The sequence below is a fragment of the Dunckerocampus dactyliophorus genome, chromosome 14 (assembly GCF_027744805.1).
Source record: "Dunckerocampus dactyliophorus isolate RoL2022-P2 chromosome 14, RoL_Ddac_1.1, whole genome shotgun sequence".
Lineage (NCBI taxonomy): Eukaryota > Metazoa > Chordata > Actinopteri > Syngnathiformes > Syngnathidae > Dunckerocampus > Dunckerocampus dactyliophorus.
In genome coordinates, this window is record NC_072832.1 from 9,102,050 (window position 1) to 9,123,745 (window position 21,696).

The window sequence follows — 21,696 nt, forward strand, 5'->3', positions numbered from 1 at the left end:
AGGTCATATGACTAACAAAAGGTGGGCAGAAACATGACAAGTTGGAGAAAGGAGGTACATGAAAGGTGACATGAAGAAATCACTTCCAAAAGTGAACGACTCAGTTTGAACTGCCTCCCGTTTCGAACTCAAAGTGTGTATTAGACAAGATACATGGACAAATATGTTAGGATGCGTAATAAAGGTCCAACTTGGACATAAGCAGAGAACATTACCAGCTAGGTGGCCTTCTGTAAATGCTCCTTACTTTCTCCTCTTTATTTGCCTGGCTTTATGGATTGGAGGGAGAAAAATCCAGCGGCTTTGAAGATTTGGTGAAGACTCAGAAAATGGTAAGGACTCAATATAAACACAACATGCTATGTGTGTGTGCGTGCGTGCACTTGTGTGTGTGTGTGTGTGTGTGTGTGTGTGTGTGTGTGTGTGTGTGTGTGTGTGTGTGTGTGTGTGTGTGCTTATGTGCCTGTGTGGATTTAGCCCCTATTTGAAGTCCCCCACTCCATTCTGGCAATTACTTCATATCATGGATTAGATGAGCGAGGGGGCACAGAAGAGCGGGATGGAAAGTAGTGAGGTACCATATCCAGCGAGAGGACAGAGGAGCACAAGAAAGTGTGAGAAGAAAAGCGATTGAGGTCTTTCAACAGCAAATATTTTTCCTTCCTATGGGTAGGCTGCACACTCTCTCTAAACATCGGCTGGAGGAAAATTTTCTAAATCATGAATAGTTCACACATGCAGTAAATCATTATCATTAGTTACCCAAGGGGTTTCATAGAATATATTTTTTGCTTCCATTGTTCCTTTGTGACCTGTCCTAATTCCCCATGCTGATTCTAATTACATTTTTATGCAAGGATTTGTCATTTTCCTTAAATCTTCTACAAAGAAAGGGCGGGCCCATTCAATAAAAGTGCATCACCGACCTAAGATTTAAGCATCATTTTACATGCAGTAAGTTATTCTCTCATTTCTTTTCAGCCTTACCTCTGGGATATGGACGGTGTAAGGCTGCCCATGGAAAATTGGTGCATTATCGTTCACATCTCCAATCTGAATGTTGACCGTGTCTTTAACCACCTAGGGGAGGAAATGCCGAGGTAAAGTATTTCCTCAGCCACTCATTCACAGCACATGGCCCTGACTCCAAAAAGTTGGCAGAATGTGCTAAAAACATTTCTTTCAACATAGTATAACATGCTACAAGTATATAGCGTTTGAAATGATGCCTTTATTTTGCACCTGAATGGTTAAAAGGGAAATACTTTTGGCCAATAAGCAACAAAAGTGTGATACCAGACTAAAATGGTAAAACTATTTCAGCACACAATCACAAGTGTTTTTTGTAAACTTGTTTTTTATGCCTAGTTTCTGTGGTTAAGTGGTCAATCTTTGTCATTTTTTGTTTGTGCACTATGCCGAACACTTTGGCAGTGTTTCTTTATGCCCTATTATGATTCCATCATCTCTATTACTTAATTTGAGCTACGACTACACCCACTTCAGCTTTTTTGGATCGTGCTGCAGGAATCATATACATGATGGAGACGAAAGGAAAAAAAAAGAGGATGCATTCAATATTAAACATCCGGTTTCAAGAATGAAATATAGTAGTTTTAATATGGACTCTATGAATGTGGAGGCAAGGGTTATACACCATTATGTATCAGAAACTGTATAATGTAGGCTAGATCTCTAGTTTGTTTACATGAGTTACAAGAGCCATAATAGAGGAACAACAGTGAAAAACTGGCACAAAAATGTAATATGAAAGAGCAAAAGGGATAGGACCTTCTTACCTCTTGAATGTCACTCACGTAGAATTCAACTTGCATTTCTGACTTGGTCTGATGAAGACAAATACACATCACAAACTTTGCAAGAAGTACAGTAAGGCAGAATGGGAACCATAAGTGCATTCGAATTTTAAACTAGATTTTTAAGCTATAGTCTTAAACATTTGATCTGCTAATGTATTTCAGTTTAATGGTCGTTTGCAATGGGCCGCACGGTGGTCTCGTGGTTAGCATGTTGGCCACACAGTCACAGTCTGGAGATTGGGAAGACCTGTGTTTGAGTCTCCCTTGGGCATTTCTGTGTGGAGTTTGCATGTTCTCTGGGTACATTCCAAAAACATGCATGTTAGGTTAACTGGAGACTCAAAAATTGTCCATAGGTATGAATGTGAGTGTGAATGGTTGTTTGTCTATATGTGCCCTGCCATTGGCTGGCGACCAGTCCAGGGTGTACCCTGCCTGTCACCCGAAGTCAGCTGGGATAGGCCCCGCAACCCTAAAAAAAAGAGTCGTGAGAGCCGTGTTTTGAAGCTCTACTTAGAAACTCCTTAAGATCCAACAGTGTAAAATGTAAATTCTTGCAATTTTTCAGCCGATCTTAAAATTTTGATCAGGAGTTTATATACTGTATATATATATCAAGTTCAAACATTCACACAATTGCTTGTACAATTGCATGCTGATCTCACCTCACGATCGAGCTGCTGTCGAAGCCACACAACACCGGTGTCTTTGTTCACGGAAAAATACCGCATGGCCTCCTCTCCAGAAACCCCATACATGAGGGGTTCCCCCTCAGGGTCGCTTGCCTTGAGCTGGGTCACAGACGAACCTGCCAGACATCAAGAAAGTTCAAGATGAACCGACAGTCTTGTTAATGCTGCAGCATTTCTCACCTTGTTTTAGTAATCCCATTTCATCAAATTGTAAAAACATTGAATACTGTTTGTGTCAATAATATTTCAAGCACAATGTCGTACAGTGCTTTGCCACAGATGCCTTCATAAATCTTCTGGTCAGCTGTCAGTATCACTAGGCAGTGCATAAAGAGAGCTGACAAATAGATTTGATGCTAATCATGACGGTTAAATAGGAACAATTCTGCCATTTGCGGAATAAGGCTATTTTCAGTGGACATATCCTTAAGTGTGTGATGCGCTGTAATGGTCATCTAGAAGTACACCACACAGAGATGTCAAACATCTGTATGCGTGTGACCTGCTTAAGATTGCACAGGTTACAAACCATGGAGGATGTTTGATACGCCCATGACGCGCAGTGAAATGCATTGTTTCTTGTTCATGCCTTTTTCTGCCAGATACGGATCAAGGGCCCGAGAGCGACAACGAAAGAGAGCGAGACTGACAAATTGTGTGACAAAGGAATTATGAAGCGGTTCAATTCTGACGCCAAAGAAGACAATTTTAGTGGTTTTAGTTCCCAGGAGGAGGATGAAGACAGCGATGAATGACTTTTCTGGTAGGCTACTGTTTAACGAGTCGTGTTACACGCACTGTTTGGAAAAAAGCATTTATTTAATCCAGGGGTGCCCGATATTGGCTTTTTTGCCGATAACCGATATTGTCCAACTGACACCGATATCAGCAGATACCGATGTGTAACATCACATATTGTATCTCCTGAAATTAACACATATGTGTCGTGAAGCTAATGGATATAGCATTAGCAATTAGCTTCTCAACGAGGCTGTAAACAACATTGTAAAACATCTGAGAAATACTTGCGATTAGACTTCGGCTAGTGACATTTGTTATAAAAAAAAGGTAGCACAGTAGCCATTTAATTTGTTTTTGATAATCAAAAAGTCCAGGGAAGAATATCAAATCTCATAATTTTCATTTAGGCCAGGCTTTTGTTTATTATCTACCTCACTATAAGGGAAAATCCCGATACAGATATTGACCGATATTACATTTTTATGCTAAAAACCCCCCAAAAACATTATCACTAATTTAATCAAAAGTTAACCAAGTCTTTCTGTGCAACATTTTCAGTGTCCTAATTATCCCATGTTACAACCTGGCTTATATACATACATATATATATATACATACATACTGTACATACATACATACATACATACATACATACAGGTTCCGCCTAGATATGTACAAATCTTGTTTTCTCTTCAAATTTAGTGGATGTGGCTTATACGCCGGAAATTAAGGTATGTTAGTTTTGTTTTTTGAATATTTGCAGTTTATGCGTTATTTAATCATCATATTACTACAAATATTTCTTTATTGGTTCACTTGCTATAATAGACCTTGTTTCTTTATAGAGATTTGCAATAAATTCATTTGTTGCCCTTATTATGCAGCATTGCTTAAGTGTGTTTGTTTAATCGTATCAGAAGGTGTCATTTGGTAGGCCACAAACAAAGTCTTCAGTTTCAGGGCACTAAAAGCCTAGACCGGCCCTGTATGGCTCGAGAAGTAATTACAGTACATCATTTACACAGCCAGTGAGTGTGCCCATACACACTGTGTGTGCTTATCATCAGTCCTTACTTGCAGGTACATCGACAATCCAGGGGAAGCAGAACTACATCATGGCTGTCATTTGCGCACCAAACTGCTTCACACAACAACCAATTAAGCGTCACAATTACACTCCCCTCTCGTTTTATTAATACACCCTATTTTCCGATCAAAGAGTGGCTAAAATGACTAATTAATGTAAGGATTTATGAACCCTTCTCATTGCGTCTAATGAGATTTATGCTAATTCAGCTACTTTCAATATAATTTATAATTTGGTCTAAGACGGCGCAAATTAAGCATTCTACCTCACAGTCATCAATAACTTTTTTCCCTCCTCCTTGCAGCCCTTTGCCTGCTCTATATGGCATACTCTCAAGTGACTAATAACAAATGGTCACTCAGGACTAATGGTATGTATGCACGTGGTATGTATGAAAGCCACTTATGGGACATTAACTCCCACTCTGGAAAACAGTGTTGAACTCTGGCCAATCTACATGGAATAAGTGATTCTACACTCACAATAAAATCATTACAGCTACTGATGCAGCTAATAACTTCCACTAGCTTATCAGCAACCTGATTGTTTGTCATTCAGCATCACACTGTAGACCGCAAACTTGGTAGTATATGTTAACTCAGTGAATATATTCAAACACGTTACATTCATACCAAATGAATTAATGAAGATATTAAGTTCTAAATGACTTTAATTAATTCATAAAAAGTAATTAATTCACGCAAAATGTTGCCTTGGAATCACATGTGGTATAAAAAGGTAAAATCCTGGCTCTGCTCTGGCATCAAAATGTAATGGGCTCCTCCTCCAGTCTGTGTCCCACACGGCTACGGAGTTTTGTAAAAATTGGTTGGTACATGTTTTTTTTTTTTCCCCCTCTTTTTTTGCGTTGTGATTAAATCCGAACTTCCTTGGCTGAAGGGATACGCATTTATCTAAATATCAGACAATTTATATCACAACAGACAGGGGTAAGGACAACATGCCAACTTCATGTAAACCAGTGGCCTCATGCTTATTTATCAACATACGGTAAATAAATGAAACAAACTATAACAACGTAAAACAATGTCCAGGCTGCCTGAATTAGTAACATTTACACAAGACTGCTCAGTCTCAGGAAGAATCTCATTCTGTGCACAAGTACCTGCTAGCTTGCAATGAGCTTGACATCACAATACAACAGACAGGATAATTCATAATGCCAAGTATAGAGAACATACAAACCCTTTATTTTTAAAATCACAGATATTAAAATTCGCAGATTTAGTACACTTTCAAACCGCTAGAATAATGTATAAAGTTAATAATAACTCGTTACCCAAAAATCTAATCAAGTATTTCTCAATCAGAGAGGAGAAATATGATCTTAGAGGAAAATTAAACCTAAAACATTTATATGCGAGAACAACGCTGAAAACCCATAGCTTTTCCGTGTGTGGAATTAAATTATGGAACGGATTGAGTAAAGAACTCAAACAATGTACAGAGATGAGCAAATTCAAAAAACAATACAAGCAGTTGATGTTTGCCAAATACAAGGCAGAAGAGTCCTGATTGTTCTGTCAGGTTTGTTATTTTATTTTATTTATTTATTTTTTTATTTTCTATTTTATTTTATTTTATTTTATTTTTTATTTATTTAATTAAATTTTATTTGTTATTTATTTATTTCTATTTATTTATTTATTTATTTTTAAATAATTTTCTTTGTTGTGTTTAAAAAAAAAAAAAAAAAAAAAAGCTTTGTTCTTATTTATTTATTTATTTATTTAGTATTGTCATCATATTATCATTATTATGAATGTTCTCTCTTTTTTGGGGGGACGGTTATCTCACCGTTATCTATTATGTGTTATCCTGACTATCACTGAAAACATGACATGGAATCCAGGAAGTGAACTACATGTACTGCACTAGATGTAGAATGGATGGGGGGTAGGATTAAATAAGCTTTGCTTCTTCCTACTCCTTTTGGACATGTGGAACTGTCAAAAAATGATTCACGAGATGTATTCCATTGTAACCTTCATGTTCAAATAAACTAAACCAAACCAAACCAAACCAAACCAGGGAGGTCATTAAACACAATGTCAGCTTAACGCACGATACAAATAAATAGCACAACACGTGACAGGTACTTAAAACACATAACCGACCGCTACAGCTAACTTTAACGACAATCACGTAATTCTTAACAACGCAGGGCCACCCACCGTGCCTTGCGGGCACTTTGTAAATACCATTCCAGTTAACGTGCCCACGTAGTTGTAGAAGTTCATTTATGTTACGTGTTAACTTACTATGTGGGTGTGTTGTGTTGTTTATTTTGTTCAGACTTTTTGTTTTGTTTGTTTGTGACAAAGACTGTCATTCTGTCTGATGACCCTCCGTCCATTTACACTGTGCGTCAAGCTAGTTGTTTGGTAGCACTTGCGCCAAATAAAAAGCATATCCTTTATGCGTGATTGCAGTGAACTCAAGAGCTGAGTATACAGGAGAGGTGTGGACTCGAGTCATGCGATTTTGACTCCAGTCACAATTTTCATGACTTTAGACTCGATTTGGCAATATCATCAATGACTCGGGACTAGACTCGGACGTTACTCTGATGACTTGACAGCACTTGAGATTGTCAGTTAGTGTGTTGAGTAAAATGTGTCCCCATTCAACTAACGTGATCGTTATGTAATTTCCAGCAAGACAACAGGTTTTCCCACAGCATCTGTCTCATTGAATGCATCGAGGAACATCAGGTTTAAGAACAAACTGGCTTACTGTACATTTCTGACTAAATCCTGAATGCTATGTCAGCACTCTTTTTCTTGTCAGGTCTTGTCACACTGCTCTTATTTTATAAAAAAAAATAAAACAATTTAAAATGAGTTCATTGTATTTGTCAAATTTAATAGAGTGTTACATTGTTAGAATGGCATTTTAAATAGTGCTTATGACTTGTAGGGACTCCAAAATTTCAAGCCTATGACTTCAGACTTGACTCAACCTGTCTTGTCTTGACTTCAGACTTGACTTGGACTTGCACGTCTTTACTTGAGACTGGGCTCAAGACTTGAGATTAAAGTTACTTCAGTTTTCGGTATCAATCCGTTCAAAGGGGTCCATCGAAAGCTGAATCAATGCCTGCCCTAAGAAATAATGTAAATCCAATTAATCTGTTACAGACACCCCAAAATTTTAAGACAAAGCACATTTTATTGAGATTAATTATATTTTTACATGCAGAAAAAATTGCAAAACAAATTAATATTTAACATCACTTTTACCCTTATTGAAGACCGTTGTTGGTAAAGATGGTGATGAGCAGAGAGAGAGTGAATGACTTGAGAGCAGTTAACAGGCATGCTTTGCAATAAAGACACGTTACAAACACAGTTGGGCTGACGCACTGTATTAATAACTCGACAAGATTGAGTAACCAATGCATGGAATGTTTGGGCAAAACAGAGACATATTTATGACAATTTTCTGTGAAAACCGAATCCAACAAACACCGGTGTACCGCTGGATTTCATTGCATATCCTGGTCAGCCAATTGATGAATTTGAGCACTGCTATCATCTAGCTGGAGGCTTGTCTATTGTTCAAGCATGAATAAATACATGAATCTCACCGCCCCTCTGACAGCCCACAGTGGCACCCCCCAGGGGGCGTGCCCCCCTGTTTGAGAAGCACCAACTTAGACCAACCATTTAGGTAAGGGAATGGCGGTCACCTGGTGTTAAATCAACATCTGGAGGCTATCATTCCCTGCTTTATGAATAGGATTCATGTGTGTTGGCCATGGGCCTGCCTTGGGACACCTGTATTAAAGGAAGAGAAGGGGCTGGAGGCCGCAGCCCTGTTCATGATGTCATTGATATCTCCAAACCTGTCGTTCATCTGAGCGCTGACTCAGTGGGACAAGCACTGTCAAGACTCCAATTTCATGCTATTGTGAATTATAGTTTGGTTTTTGATGGTGCACAGTGGACTAAGTGGTTTAAGAGGCAATGCTCACGAGGAGAACCATCAAAGCACGGGCAAGCAAAGGAAAAGAAGACACCTCCGGACAAGACAGAAGGGAACTGAGATATTTACCTGCTAATAAATACTTGATGAATATTCTTGAGACAGTGACACAGAGCCTGAGGGATCAAGTCATACAATCAGCAGTGCGATGAGTCAGTGAGATGCCACTCATGTTACCACAGTGTCCATCCACTGACAAAAAGAGCCTTCAAACACATCAGCCATTCCAAGCTGAAGCTTCGCTAAAGCCACGCTGCCTCGCATCAATCACCCCCCATCATAAATTCAAACAGGCAAACACTGACTTCAGCTCACTGGCAGCACAAGTCCATTCAGTGGGGGGGATGCGTGCTTACCTACTGTACTTTATAGTCACTTTATCACCTTTACATAAACTGCAAAGGACATAACACTTTACCAACAACATCTATTACGTGGAGGAGCTCGGTTTATACAATTGCGACTTAAATGCTCTCATTTTATGTACGCGGCGGATGAGTCTTGCATGCATGTGCGCAGCATAGCCGACATTTGGGGTGCATGTGCGCAGTGTGTGGGTGGAGGGCAGGTGGGGGGGATTGGCTTGATCGATACACTGTTACAAATACGTTCACGCATGGCAACGATGCAATCGCTGCCTGTAAATCGCTGCCTTGTCATTTTAAAACTGTAATTGTAAATCTTCAAAAACATTAACATTTTTGAGACACGTGGCATAACTGTGTTAGTTAGCAAAAAAATTACAGAGTCAACCACTGATGACATCATCGACGTGGCGACTGAGCTGACTTCCGGTTCCTGTTTCTATGTAGTAAGAAGCTGCTAACAAGGACATTTTGTGATGCAAATACATTAAGAACACAGTTGCGCGCAGGCAGTGTATTAACACAACAAGACGCGCACAATATTCCGCTATTAGCGTGCTAACTTTTGGATGTTAACAGAAAAAAATGCTAACTGGGGGATAGGCTAACCGAGGCTCCACTGTACTTCTGTTGTAATTTGGCGCTATAAAAATTAATATAATATAAAATTTACTTGACCTTTTTGGGTGGTGTTGGGGGTGTAATATGATAGCAACATTTTTATTTTGCAATATTTTGTAATGTTTTGCATTTACTTATTTTATTATTTTTAAACATGTCTTTTTTATATTTGTGAAAATGCGTGTTTTGAATGTGAAGAACATGCCTCAAGTCTTTTGCCACTCCCTGACCTGAAAATACCTATTACACAAGTGAACTCAAAAACGGGAGTACGATTGCGCTGAAGTGTATGGATTTTTGCAAAAATGGAAAAATAATGTTTTTTTATGCCTTGGAGTCCATAAAACACAAGGATATGGACTCTATGCTTATTAGCACTTTGAAGGTCATTCACAAGTCAGATTCAATTAAGTGACTATTCCAGTTCATCCATTTAAGATATCTCTTGGGGGTACCTGCATTAATGAGGACCCTCACCTCCGGTCAAAAACAAAAGAAATGATGCTTTTGTGGCTTTCATTGAAGTAAATCAAACTTACGTTAACCTTTCTTTCCTCTGCCATTTGTGCAGCGTACTATGTTAATGTTTGAAGAGTTCAGATTCCTTCGGGGAGGCAATCTCAATGTGGATATAAACCAAGCAGATCTAACTCAAATGATAATAGAGTGGTGGACGGAAATGTGCTCGGACCTCCATTTCCATACAGAGAGATATGTGTGTTCAGGGGCCATCCTTAATAGAGAAGCTTGTGTGCAGGTGGTTCATTTCTCTGTTGGATAAGGATGGCTATGGAAAGTAGTTCCCCCAGGGAGGTCAATTAGGCACCTAACAATACAAAGAAAACGAAGAAAAAAAAAAGCCCATCAAGCGTTTTCAATCTTTTATGGAGATAAAAGGAACAAACAAACAAAAAGGAAACTGCAGGGGATGAAAACAATTTAGTTATTCCAAAAAGTCCATCAAATAAACCTTTATTTTTGATATTTTAACAAATATTTACCTTTTATTTAGCTTACTCAAAACAACACCCGTTTTTTTTGTCATTTTCCGTTTTTTACCTCGTCCTTCTCTGCCGTGTGTGTGAGACATCAATAACTGTGATGGGAATGAGCTTTGAAGACAAATAGTGCCACGAGTCTGGCTTTAAGTGACTCCTGTGTTTCACAAGACAAACCACAAGAGTCCTTGGGAGGCCGTGTATTAATCCGCCAGATTTATGACTAAATCTGTCACGGATGGGGGGAGAACACCCTTCTCAACCTTTCCAACAGACAACCCTGAGAGAAATACTAAACCACTACTAAACCAAACACTAGAATGTGGCCAGACACACATAGAATCTAAAAAGTTGAGAGACACCTGTTAATTGCCAGTTTATTCTCTTCACATATGGGAAAATTATACCAAGATAAAAACATGTTTGAATATTTTCTGACCTGCCAATATGTACACATTTTTCTTACATGACACACATTGAATTACTGACATGCTTTTATTCTTCCCTGCTCTCATTTATGCATTTTGCTGGTTCCAGTTTCCTTGTTTAAGGCTAAAATACGCTATCGCATCATGCCGCAGACTGGCTCCTCCCCCTCCAAACCCACTAACAGAGCTTGACCCACACCCCCAAAAACGTCATGATAGCGACCGTTAAGGCTGTGATTAGTCGGACCATTAGAACATTATTTCCTGTGTGCATACGACCCGTTCAGAGGGCAGACAGCCCACCCCCACGAACACCGTCTTCTCTGATTTCAGATTTATTGACTGTTGTCGCGCATCAATTCCTTCCTGTCTCTCTTTACTTACCATTGTTCGCTCACAACAGGAACCTAACAAGCTCAAGAGGCGACAAGAAATGTGTTTGCTCACAGAGTTGACATCAAGTCACACGCGCAATCCTGACGAAGAGCTATAAAAGCTGGGGTGTCCAAAGTGTGGCCCGTGTTTTTAACTGCTCTGCGGTACACTGCAGCAATAAAACAAGCAAACAAAAACCAGAAAAAATGGTAAAACCACAGAAAAACACCAACTGTAATGAGAAAAGGCTGAAATGTTGAAATTAATAACATTCTCTTAAAATATGTATCACATTTTTTTGCCGTTTTACAACTTAAAAACAAATAAATATATATGATGTATAAATTAAAACTTTATTTACAGTTATGGCACTTTTCCTCACTTTTGAATCCCTGAAATTGAGGTATTCTGCCCAGATTTTTTTTCTTCTTGAATACCAAATGTATTAAGATGCATCTTCGCCATGCGGGATGAACTGGACAACCGGCAGTCATCGGATAAACCAGGGCTGACAACAAATAATAAATAATTATACTACAGAACGTAGTTGGTGGGTTTGGGCGCAGACTTTTTCCTCAATGTAAAAGCTGTAAGTGTTCAACAGGTTGGAACTGTGATTGCTTAACTAAATCCCTGTCCTTGTTTATCAGTGTATATCTGAAATTTCTACTGAACTGAATGACTATCACCGCTTGTCCAATGGCGTGATTTAAGCTTTGTCATGAACACAGCAAAAAATTTCTGCTCAGGGTTGGAGTTCTGATGCACTCAAAGAGTGAAATGATGAAAACATTGAGTGACAAGGCAATGACTAACCAATCACTACGCGAAAAGTCAGAAAGTGAAGCACATTAGTGGACAGTCATCGCACGCGTTGCTGAGAAAAGACAGACCTGCCACTGCAAATTCACATGCAGCTCTGGTCACTCTCAAATCGCTGGAGAAAGATTGCCACTCGTTTCTATTCCGTCACATCATAGCCTTGCATTTCTCTCTCTCTCTCTTTTGTTTTTGTCATCCTCTCATCAGCCTCTGTTCTGCTTGTTGAGTCCAAACAGACAGACACAAGCGGCTCTGATTGGACTGGACAGGTGGCTGTGTGGTACTGAGGGTCCGAGAGTGACAGCCGAACCAGTTTGCTCAGTCATTGTCAGGCGACACCCAACCAAAAGCACATCACTCCAACCAACATGTCCATCACCACTGACACTCTGTAAGGCCTGCCTACTTCAATAAATCGTTCTGTTCTGCTCTTAACATTCACTTTGCTGTTCAGCTGGTAATACTGTTCTTATTCTGTTATTTGACTTTTGTTTTTCACACCACAAACATTCAGACTCTTATTTTGGCCCTCGGGTGACCTCACTTGAGCTCGCTATTACCTCTGACTGAGCTAAATCATGGTCAGGTAATGGAACATGTCACCCTCGATATGAGGCTACACAAACAGACACAGTGAAACAAAAGCTCTTTTTGCCTTTTCACTCCAGTTTACATACACAGTAATACCTCAGTTTTTGTACGGCATGGTTTTTCATACGATTTGGATGTTGTCAAAAATGATTGTCAAAAATATGTCTTGGTTTGTGTACACCGTCTCGGTTATCGTACAGCCAAACATTACGCCTAACAAACTCGTCATTTATTTCATTTATTGAACATGGAGAATTAAACGCAACAATTAGTGTTGAAAACTGGTTTGCAGCAGGTTCCTGTTCTGCAGCACAAAACTGAAAAATCACAATCACAACAAGAGATACACACAAGAGAACAGAGAAACACGACACCGGCATCACAACCGCAAAGAGGTGTGTCCGGGACCGAGTTGGTTGGCCCGCATATCATTCCTCAAAACGGAGTGCCGACACAAGGAATGTCTACACCACGGGTCACCAACGTTTTTTCTTGCGTGAGAGCTACTTTTAGAAAATGAAAATGGCCACGAGCTACTCATTTTTGTAGAAATGATTTTCATACCTTATTTCAACCCGAACAGATCAAATATGCTTGTTTTACCAAAACATTCACAAAATGCTGGTATCCACAACTCATTTTATTTTTCACAATACTTTTCTTTCTAGTGTTCTCACATTATTAACTGAAAACCTGAATGAAAAGCAGGCTTGCGGGCACCTCACTTGGTCGTGGGAGGCGGGCACCACGTTGGTGACCCCTGGTCTACACGAACACGGGTATTTTAAAAAACACACGTCTCCGGTGTTAAAAAATTGGAACCTTTTCCGTCCTTGCCAGTAAGAGTCTCCAACAGGGACGCTCTGATCGAGGGGTTTTATGCTGCCGACTCCGATACAGATCATTCATGAGTGAGATCAGCCGATATCGATCATATGGATTAACTGTAAATTTTCAATTTATTAATGACGAGTGTTACTGGCCCGGGGCACCGTGTGGGGGGGAGAGTTAGGACAATTTAAAAAAATTGGTAATTATCAAAAAATAAACGTTTAACTTACTTTTTCAAGAGAACATACTGTATAACACTCGTTAAACTTACAGAGAATGAGCCGCCTTCTTTTAAGAAGACGTTCGATGTTCGACTTCCACGTAGCAGTGGCAGGGATCCAAGTGCGACAGCAGTCGGCGGAACCCGATGTCTTATACCACTGAGTATGGCTGGACATTTGGTTTGATGAATTCAATTACTTTTCAGGTTATTTGCTTAGCCATCTGACTGTCACGCACATACAGTACAGGCGAGTGTTGCCTAGGTGTTTTGGCTGCGTTAGCTGCCGTTTGACTTAAGCTGCACCGAGACCCTCAAAAACTCACCATACTCCGTCAAATTTTTATTTTTTTTTTTAAAATAAAGCTATTTAACGCGCTACCCCTGTGCGATATGTTTCATGGCATGGGTTGCAGGATTCAAGTCAACGTGATGAAGTGGCCAAGTCTGTCTCCAGACCTGAACCTAATTGAGCACCTGTGGCGCATCCTCAAGCAAAAGGTGGGAGGAGGGCACTCGCCAGCTCAGTGATGTCATCACGGAGTAGTGGAAGAGAATTTCAGCTGTGGCGAATTCCATGCCCATGATGATTAACGCGGTGGGATATAACTATGGCGCTCACACTAAATATTGACACTTTGAGCACTGGTCTGAACAGTTAGTTAGGACGGTCACTGTGAAAATGAACAAGCCAGATGTGCTGAAGCTAACAACTTGCAGATGTCTCAGTCAAAATGGATGGTGTGTGCTTTTGTGTCGAAATAAGTCTGTCTGCCATGTTGCTGTAGAATCTGATATCTGGCTGTCCCTTTGTAGCCTTTTTTCATCCTGTAAGGTGTTGGACTTGTTTTATACATAATAAATGAACTCATTATTTGGAGCGGTTATTAGATGCGGGTCCTAATTAGCCAAAATGAATATTGTTGCCTGACAGAGACAATGGCACTAGCAAATTGGCAATTGACCTTGTTGGTCAAACTCTGGAGAGGGATGGAGAGACAGCAGAAGGATGTAAAAAAAAAAAAAAAAAAAAAAAAAAAGGAGAATAACAGCTTCTCGCCCTCACTACTTTAAACAAACCTTTCTCTGTGAAAGCAGTACGGAAAAGCAGAATTGTTTTCATTCTTCCGTTGTTTTCTGCGTCCTGATTGGCTGCAGACCAATGTCAATCAATCTCTTACGTGCTGCCCTGCGTGTCTCCTGTGTCATCACTAGTTTGCTTGCTTGCTTCTAAATGAATCTTCGGTTCGAAGGACTGCAGCAATATGTTTTAGCAAGGATACAAAAATGCTACAGTACAGTGGAACGGCGCCAGGATGAAAAGGCGCGGTCACAGGAGGAAAAAAAAATACACGTGAGTGACTTAATAATTTCTTGTGTCCTACCTGTAGGTTGATCATTAAAATTCAAACCAAGGTTTGAACTTCTTTGAGTGTTTAAAGAAGAAAGAAATGTGATAAAATGTTAATGTCTGTCTGAGAAAAGTGTATAAAGTGTATGGTGAGGGGTTTTTACAGATTTAAAACATATATAATTATTAAAAAAAAAAAATGAAGTTGGCTACTTCGCAGATTTCACTAATTGTGGGTATTTTGTCAACCTATCCCCAATAAACGAGGGAACACTGTACTTCATTTTTACACAAAAAGGGACAAAACAACTTCAGTCCTTATTACAAATGTTACAATCCTGAAATCAATCAAATATATGGTATTTATGAAGAAAACTGAAGTTGACTAAAACAATTGTGTATAAAAAAGTAGGTTGCAAAGTGTAAAAAAAAGTGTAATATGTGATTTGTGCTTGAAATACACAAGTACTAATTTAATACTAGTTAGTCGACTCCTGCAAGGACTTACACTCATCACTAGTGTGGGTAAGAGAATACATACCAGGCAACCAACGATTTAATACAAATTAAAATGTTATGTCCATCTAAACATCATATATCATCATGTTATATTCTGTTTATCAATATCACACCAGTACCAGTGTTTTAAAATGTCTCGCATTTTGCTCAGTCACAACTGAGCGTAAAATGTGCTCTCCTGATGGACACTTTTATACATTAAAACATACTATATTTACAGTATAAAAATATTCTTCAAAGAATAAAAAAAAAATGCCAAGGAACATTGTATGCAGATAGCTTGGCCTTTGAGTATTAAAGTTGTGTATATGACTACAGTACTAAAAAATAAAAGTAAGATTATATTTGTCACATTTTAAATGGACTGTGAAAATAATTTTCTGTTTGAAATGATTGTGTTTCTTTCGTCAACTTTTTAAAGATCTTCCACTGGCAGAAGGAACACTTGGAGACAACAAATCACCGCAAGATATTTGCACTTGAGTCAAGACACTAATGGTGTACCATCCAAAAGGGGACGCACACACAGAATATAGTTACAAGTAACAAGTCACAATGATGCATGCATTCCCTAAACTCTCACCTATAGCGCCCTGCAGTGAAGCAAAAAGAGGTGGTTGCTGATGTGAAACATCAATTTCCAGGTTAGCTGCTCAGTGTGGCTCAGGCTGGTATCAGCCGTGACCCAGCAGGGCCAGATAAGCAGCTGCAAAAAGCTGATCTGCCATCCAGCAATGCACCTCTTTGTAGTGGAGGATGTGGTAATGCCTGCACACACGCACATATACACAAACTAAAACTTTGAGAGAATTCATAAATAAATCAGGTGGCGTTTGAAATGTGTTCAAATAATTAAAATAAATGATACATTACACAAACCCATACAAATGACCAGGCTGCAAGTTGCCAGTTGATTATAAGATCTTGGACAAGTACAGTCTTTTTGGGCTATTAGAACTTTGCACCTTCTACCTGAAGCTGGAAGAAGATGTGGAGGGTGTCAGAAAATACACCATTGACACAAGTGTAAGGCTAACTTCACACGGGTATGATGCCCGATTCGGATTTTTTGTTAAAATCCGTTCTTTTATATATTTTGTATATATGCGTCTGGGAGGTCACGCGCATTCACAAAACATGACGTCACGTGCGTTGCCGTGTGTTTACAGAAGTAAACGTTGCCATTTGTGCTCTCCTTGGCCCGTCTGTGGCAATTTCAAGGATTTCGTGTAATGGAAGTTAAAATTTTTGAGGAGCGTGTGGGTGGATGTGGAAGGCAGGAGTGGCGGGACATTGACAATAATCGATTCTTAGATGCATCGCGTTGCAGACATTGACGATTATTAAATGTCAATAATCGTGTTTACGGATGTAAGTAAACATTGCCTCAATTTGTGCTCTCCTCATCGCGTTTGAGGCAATTTCAAGTATTTTGTGTGAATTTGAGTCAACATTTTCCTAACCAAATAATTAAGATGAAGAAAAAAGGGGGGCAAAACACTCCATTTGATGTCGTGCCGTGTCGTATAGGTTGGGTAGACTGTATGTCACCTGACCGTTCAGACTGCAGGTAGATCGGATATGTATCTGATTTAAAGCTACATATGAAAGAGGCCTGAATCGCATATGAAACAAACAATCAGAATTGTACTGTTCACACGGACATCGGAAAAAGTTCAGATACAGGTCACATGTGAGCAAAAACAATAAATCAGAATTGACCTGCAGAGTGAAGGTAGCCTTAGGGTGCATTCACACTTGTAATCCAAACCAATTTTTTTTTTTTTTAAAGACACTTGGTGGTCACTTTAGTGCAATCTTGTTAGCGTTCACACTTGTATTTGCATCAGTGGACCAAATAATGCCTTCAGTTAAGCATACACATCAAGTTGCACTTCGCCCAGACGTGTGCATGCGTCCAAAACAAGATGGAGTCTTCTGGGTCACAAACACTTCTATGACTTTCCTTTCTATGGCTGATTTTTTTTGTAGCTGACATTTTACCAGCCGAGACATAATGAAGAGGACGTAAGGGATATAAATACGTTAAAAAGGTTCCCGCAGATGTGCTGCAAGGAGATGGCATTTCTATCATCTTCACTCGGCTGTAATTAGCAACACAACCCCTTTGTCGAATAGACTGAGGTATGTTTAACTACTGTATTAACGCTTCCGATTGTACATTGAACTTATTTTTGGACGGATTTTCACTCAGCTTTCTGTTACAGCTGCATTTTGTGACATGTTTTGGTCCATTGGTGCGCACTTGCCTCACTCAGAACTAGTGTCTGCTGGTCTCCTGTTTGGTCCGGTCCTTTTGGTCATGGACTGCGTTCACACGAACCAAACGTAGCGTCCTAGCAGAGCAAACGGGCTCACGTCCGTTTTAACTGGAGCAAAAATGACAAGCCTGAACGCACCATGAAGTGCAACGCCTGTGCCAAAAGTCCTGTGCCAAAAAGTCTGATTTCAAACCGTTACACCCCTAACAGCTTCTCATCTGATAATATTCAACGTGTCTTTTTTTTCTTAACATCTTGTAACCTTTTACATTTAGATTTTTTACTGTGGCTTTAATCCAGTAATTCTGAAATAGTGGGGTGGGACCACTTTCAATGTGAGTGCAGACCTGCCAACTTGTACTAATTTATCGTACTCAACATGCAGTTTGGCTCTTAAATATGTATGTTGTATGCTTCACAGCTCTCCATTTTGTTGTATGGCTTCACTTTCGAGTTCAGTCGGTACAATACAGATAAATAGATAGCAGTTTCTCAATAGCATTTCAATTCAGGAGGTGTGAAAACATTTCTGTCCCTTGGGGGTGGCATGACAGAAAATAACTGAGAACCACTGCCTTAATCCTTAATCCCTTGTAATGTTCTACTGCAGGCATGTTCAATTTTATTTTTGGAATCAGCCTCGGGCCAATGGAAACAAAACAGGCTAAAGTCCTCAAATGGTCCCTGGACCGCAATTTGGACAACCCTGATCTGACCACTGCCAACATCACACAGATGCGAGTCAACTCTGTGACTGGCTCGTCTTGGCAGCACTGCTCACCCTGGTGTTGCACCACCTTCCCTCAGACAATTTCAATTAACTTTTAACACCCATAGAACTATTACACACACAGCTGGCGGCTTTTCAACTTGCTTCTTCAGTCAAAGTAACAAACCGTGTGGTTATTACACGGGAACACGTGAAGCCACACACAATGCAATATGCGTTTTCATTTGAGAAAGGGGGCGCAGATCACTATTGTGACGTACACCCGCCTACATTAAATATTTTACTGTGTAGTAGAACGAAAGAACCAAACTGAATGGTGAAATATCTCTTTAGGCAATAATTTAAAAGGTGGCCTGCTGCACTGGAACAATGAACACCTTGAAAATGTCTGTGACGAATAGTAAACCGATGGTGATAGCCAGGCAAAAAAGTAGAAGCAGAGTCATGGCTGGTCACACTCTGCCTTTTTTGTTTTGCGTGTAATTCGAACTTGGAGTGACACATGCCAGGCAGGTTAGCTCTACTTAAGTGTCCTGTGCAAAAACCTAACCATCACATCTTTATTACAGCCATCACCTTTCAGCTTTTGAAGCTAAGACACTTCTTTCAAGCACACAGAATACTAACATGTTACCCATTTTAATAGATTACTACACAGAAAATATACAGTTAATGTTGCAAAAGTCAGAACAACAAGGAAATAAGAACACTTTCCTTCACAATGATTCTTGCCTTCTCTCGCTCATAGCTATTCGCTAGCCTATTTCTATGGGTTCGCTGTAACCAGTGACGTGCAGTCAGGGGCGGCGGGCATCGTGAACCAAAAAAAACAAATAGATATTGTTTGACCATTAAACTGTGTTATAAATGTATTTTCTGTACGATTCCAATCATTTTAACATTTTCTGAAGTAAAAATCGCTAAATTTGCACATTTCCTGATCAAATAAGAACAGAAGTCTCAGATGGCTGTGGCGAGTCTCCTCTCGGCTTAGTGCGCAAGCCCTACTTAGCGTATGCAGTCTTGAGTGCACTGGTTTGGATACCGATTTTCGTTTGTCAGTACATTACATTACCTTAACACTCCATGTAGTCAGCCATGGCATGTCCGTCATGATAGAGTGAAAACAATTTCTCCCATTCTGTGTGGAAGTGGTACGTTTTTGGCTTCTTACTTTGTCGCAGCTATGTTGCTAGGTTAAGCCTCAAAGCCCTGAAAGACAGGGTATCACTATGCCGCACACTGCAGCTGGAACTGAAGAAGCTGCAGTGTGATTTATACAGTGGTACCTTGACATACGAGTGTATCAGATAACACTTTTTTCTTCTTTGAATTGCAACCTTGGGTTATGAGCTGCTAGTTACCGGCAGGCATTGCCGAAGACAGCTATTTGAAGGGTGTGTGTCATTTAGTATATTAGGGACAAATGCGGAAGTGAGCACGCAAACAGAGCACTCAATGTCATAGTAGTAAAGACTCGCAAGCAAATTTATTAGGGTTGTTATTATTTATTAGCCTTTGTGCTGGAACTGCTGTGCTTGTAAAAGAGGACAGAATAAAACCTCCATGATGCTGAAGTTGCGTGTCAAAGTGTGTGCGTGTGTAAAAGAGTGTTTTGAAGTAAAGTATAAGCTATTGCCTGACTGCATGATATGTGCCTCTTTAAAACTAACTGTTCGTAAGCGCTTATTTTGTAAGTTGGCATTATTTATCTAACACCCTGTTTTCGTTTCACTTAGTTGTTGGGTGTTGTTGTGAATCTTCATTGGTGATATTTTGTGCGATTATTTGCTTTGAGAGAATGCTATTTGAGTGATGGACAGTTTACCTTACCAATGTCTGCTTGTTGCACATTGTGTCTGTTATTTTTATATATTGAGGTCCGTTTTGTGTTGAGCTGTTTAAAATTCACATAAAGGTTTTTTTTTGTTGTTTTGTTTTGTTTTTTGCCTTAAGACGACATATTGTGCGGGCCCATGCTGTTAGGAGTATTAAAGACTTTAAAACAATCTTTCAAAAGGTGCACTTATTGTAGATGTTAAATTATATCTAGCTGCAATTAATTGCAAGTCATCAAAAGTTAACTATAGACAAATATGCAATTAATCACAATTAAATATTTTAATCAATTTACAGCCCTAATTAATATTGAATCCTACTTGGCGGAAATTCACTGATCGCGGCCGGGTCTGGAACCAATTAATCACAATAAACGAGGGACAACTGTAATGTGAAGACAATGCGTCCAGGAAGTGACAGGCATGCGCACAGGATGTTTTCCAGAAGTAAACATGGCCCCAGTTCTGGCACAATTGTGGCAATTTCAGTGATTTTGTGCAACCAGAGTCAACATTTTCTTAACCAAATTATTTTAACCATGGCAGTTTGTGGAGGACTCGTTGCAACGTCTGTTCAAAGAAGCATGTGGGTGTTCAGGAGTCGGAGCTAAGAGTGGTGGGACAGTAACATGAGCTGTTTCACTGACACGGATTTTTACTTTTCGGGTGAGAAGAATTATTTTTGCTTGCATCTGTGAGTACCTTTTCCCCCAACTCTCACACGGCAAAACATGCGTTTTGGTGACGTATAGTACAGATATACAGTTTATACGACTCAAATGCTCAGGCTCGGATACAGTAGGATCTGATACATATCGGATTTTTTTTCCCCACATACAAAAGATGCCTGGGGCGCATTTGGAACATTTTTTACTTGTACCGTTTACACTGACATGAAAAAAAAAAAAAAATCAGAGACTGGTCACACATGAGCAAAAAAATCGGAATTAACCTGCAGAGTTTTGGTTCTGTCCAAGGTTTCCTCTTGTTAAAGGTGGCTCTTTCTATCACCATGATTATGTGGTGACGAATGCTTATCTAAAACCTGATGGGTTATGTCAAAATAATATAGTAAAAATACATTTTACATACAGTCATTTGCAGTAAAGTTCTGCAGGACCTGGTACCTTCTCCGTGGGGTCCAACAGATGAATGTAGAATCTAAATCCGCTCCATATGAAAAGTGCCGTGTGATAACTAGTGCAATGAAATGAATATTGAGTGTTGGGAGGCTTCATTACGACACTAACAAATCCTGTGCTGGGAAAGTGCAAACAGTCCTGCCCAGTTATGATGGATGGTGTGTTTGCAGACACTGCTAAACTATGCAGACCATTATTTGTTGGGAAAGGAATGGAGGAGCAAGGTACCATGAGC

At 39.6% G+C, this 21,696-nt stretch overlaps 1 protein-coding gene across 1 annotated transcript in view; it reads right to left on the reverse strand.

Moving 5' to 3' along the window:
* Window positions 1-21,696, reverse strand: part of cdh23 (cadherin-related 23) — a 204,952-nt gene that overhangs the window by 154,473 nt on the left and 28,783 nt on the right. The window contains exons 4-6 of the mRNA XM_054798231.1: window positions 2,486-2,628; window positions 1,800-1,847; window positions 988-1,080 (exon numbers count right to left, since the gene is read on the reverse strand). Of these exons, the coding sequence (XP_054654206.1) occupies window positions 988-1,080; window positions 1,800-1,847; window positions 2,486-2,628 (284 nt within the window). The remainder of the gene's footprint in view (window positions 1-987; window positions 1,081-1,799; window positions 1,848-2,485; window positions 2,629-21,696) is intronic.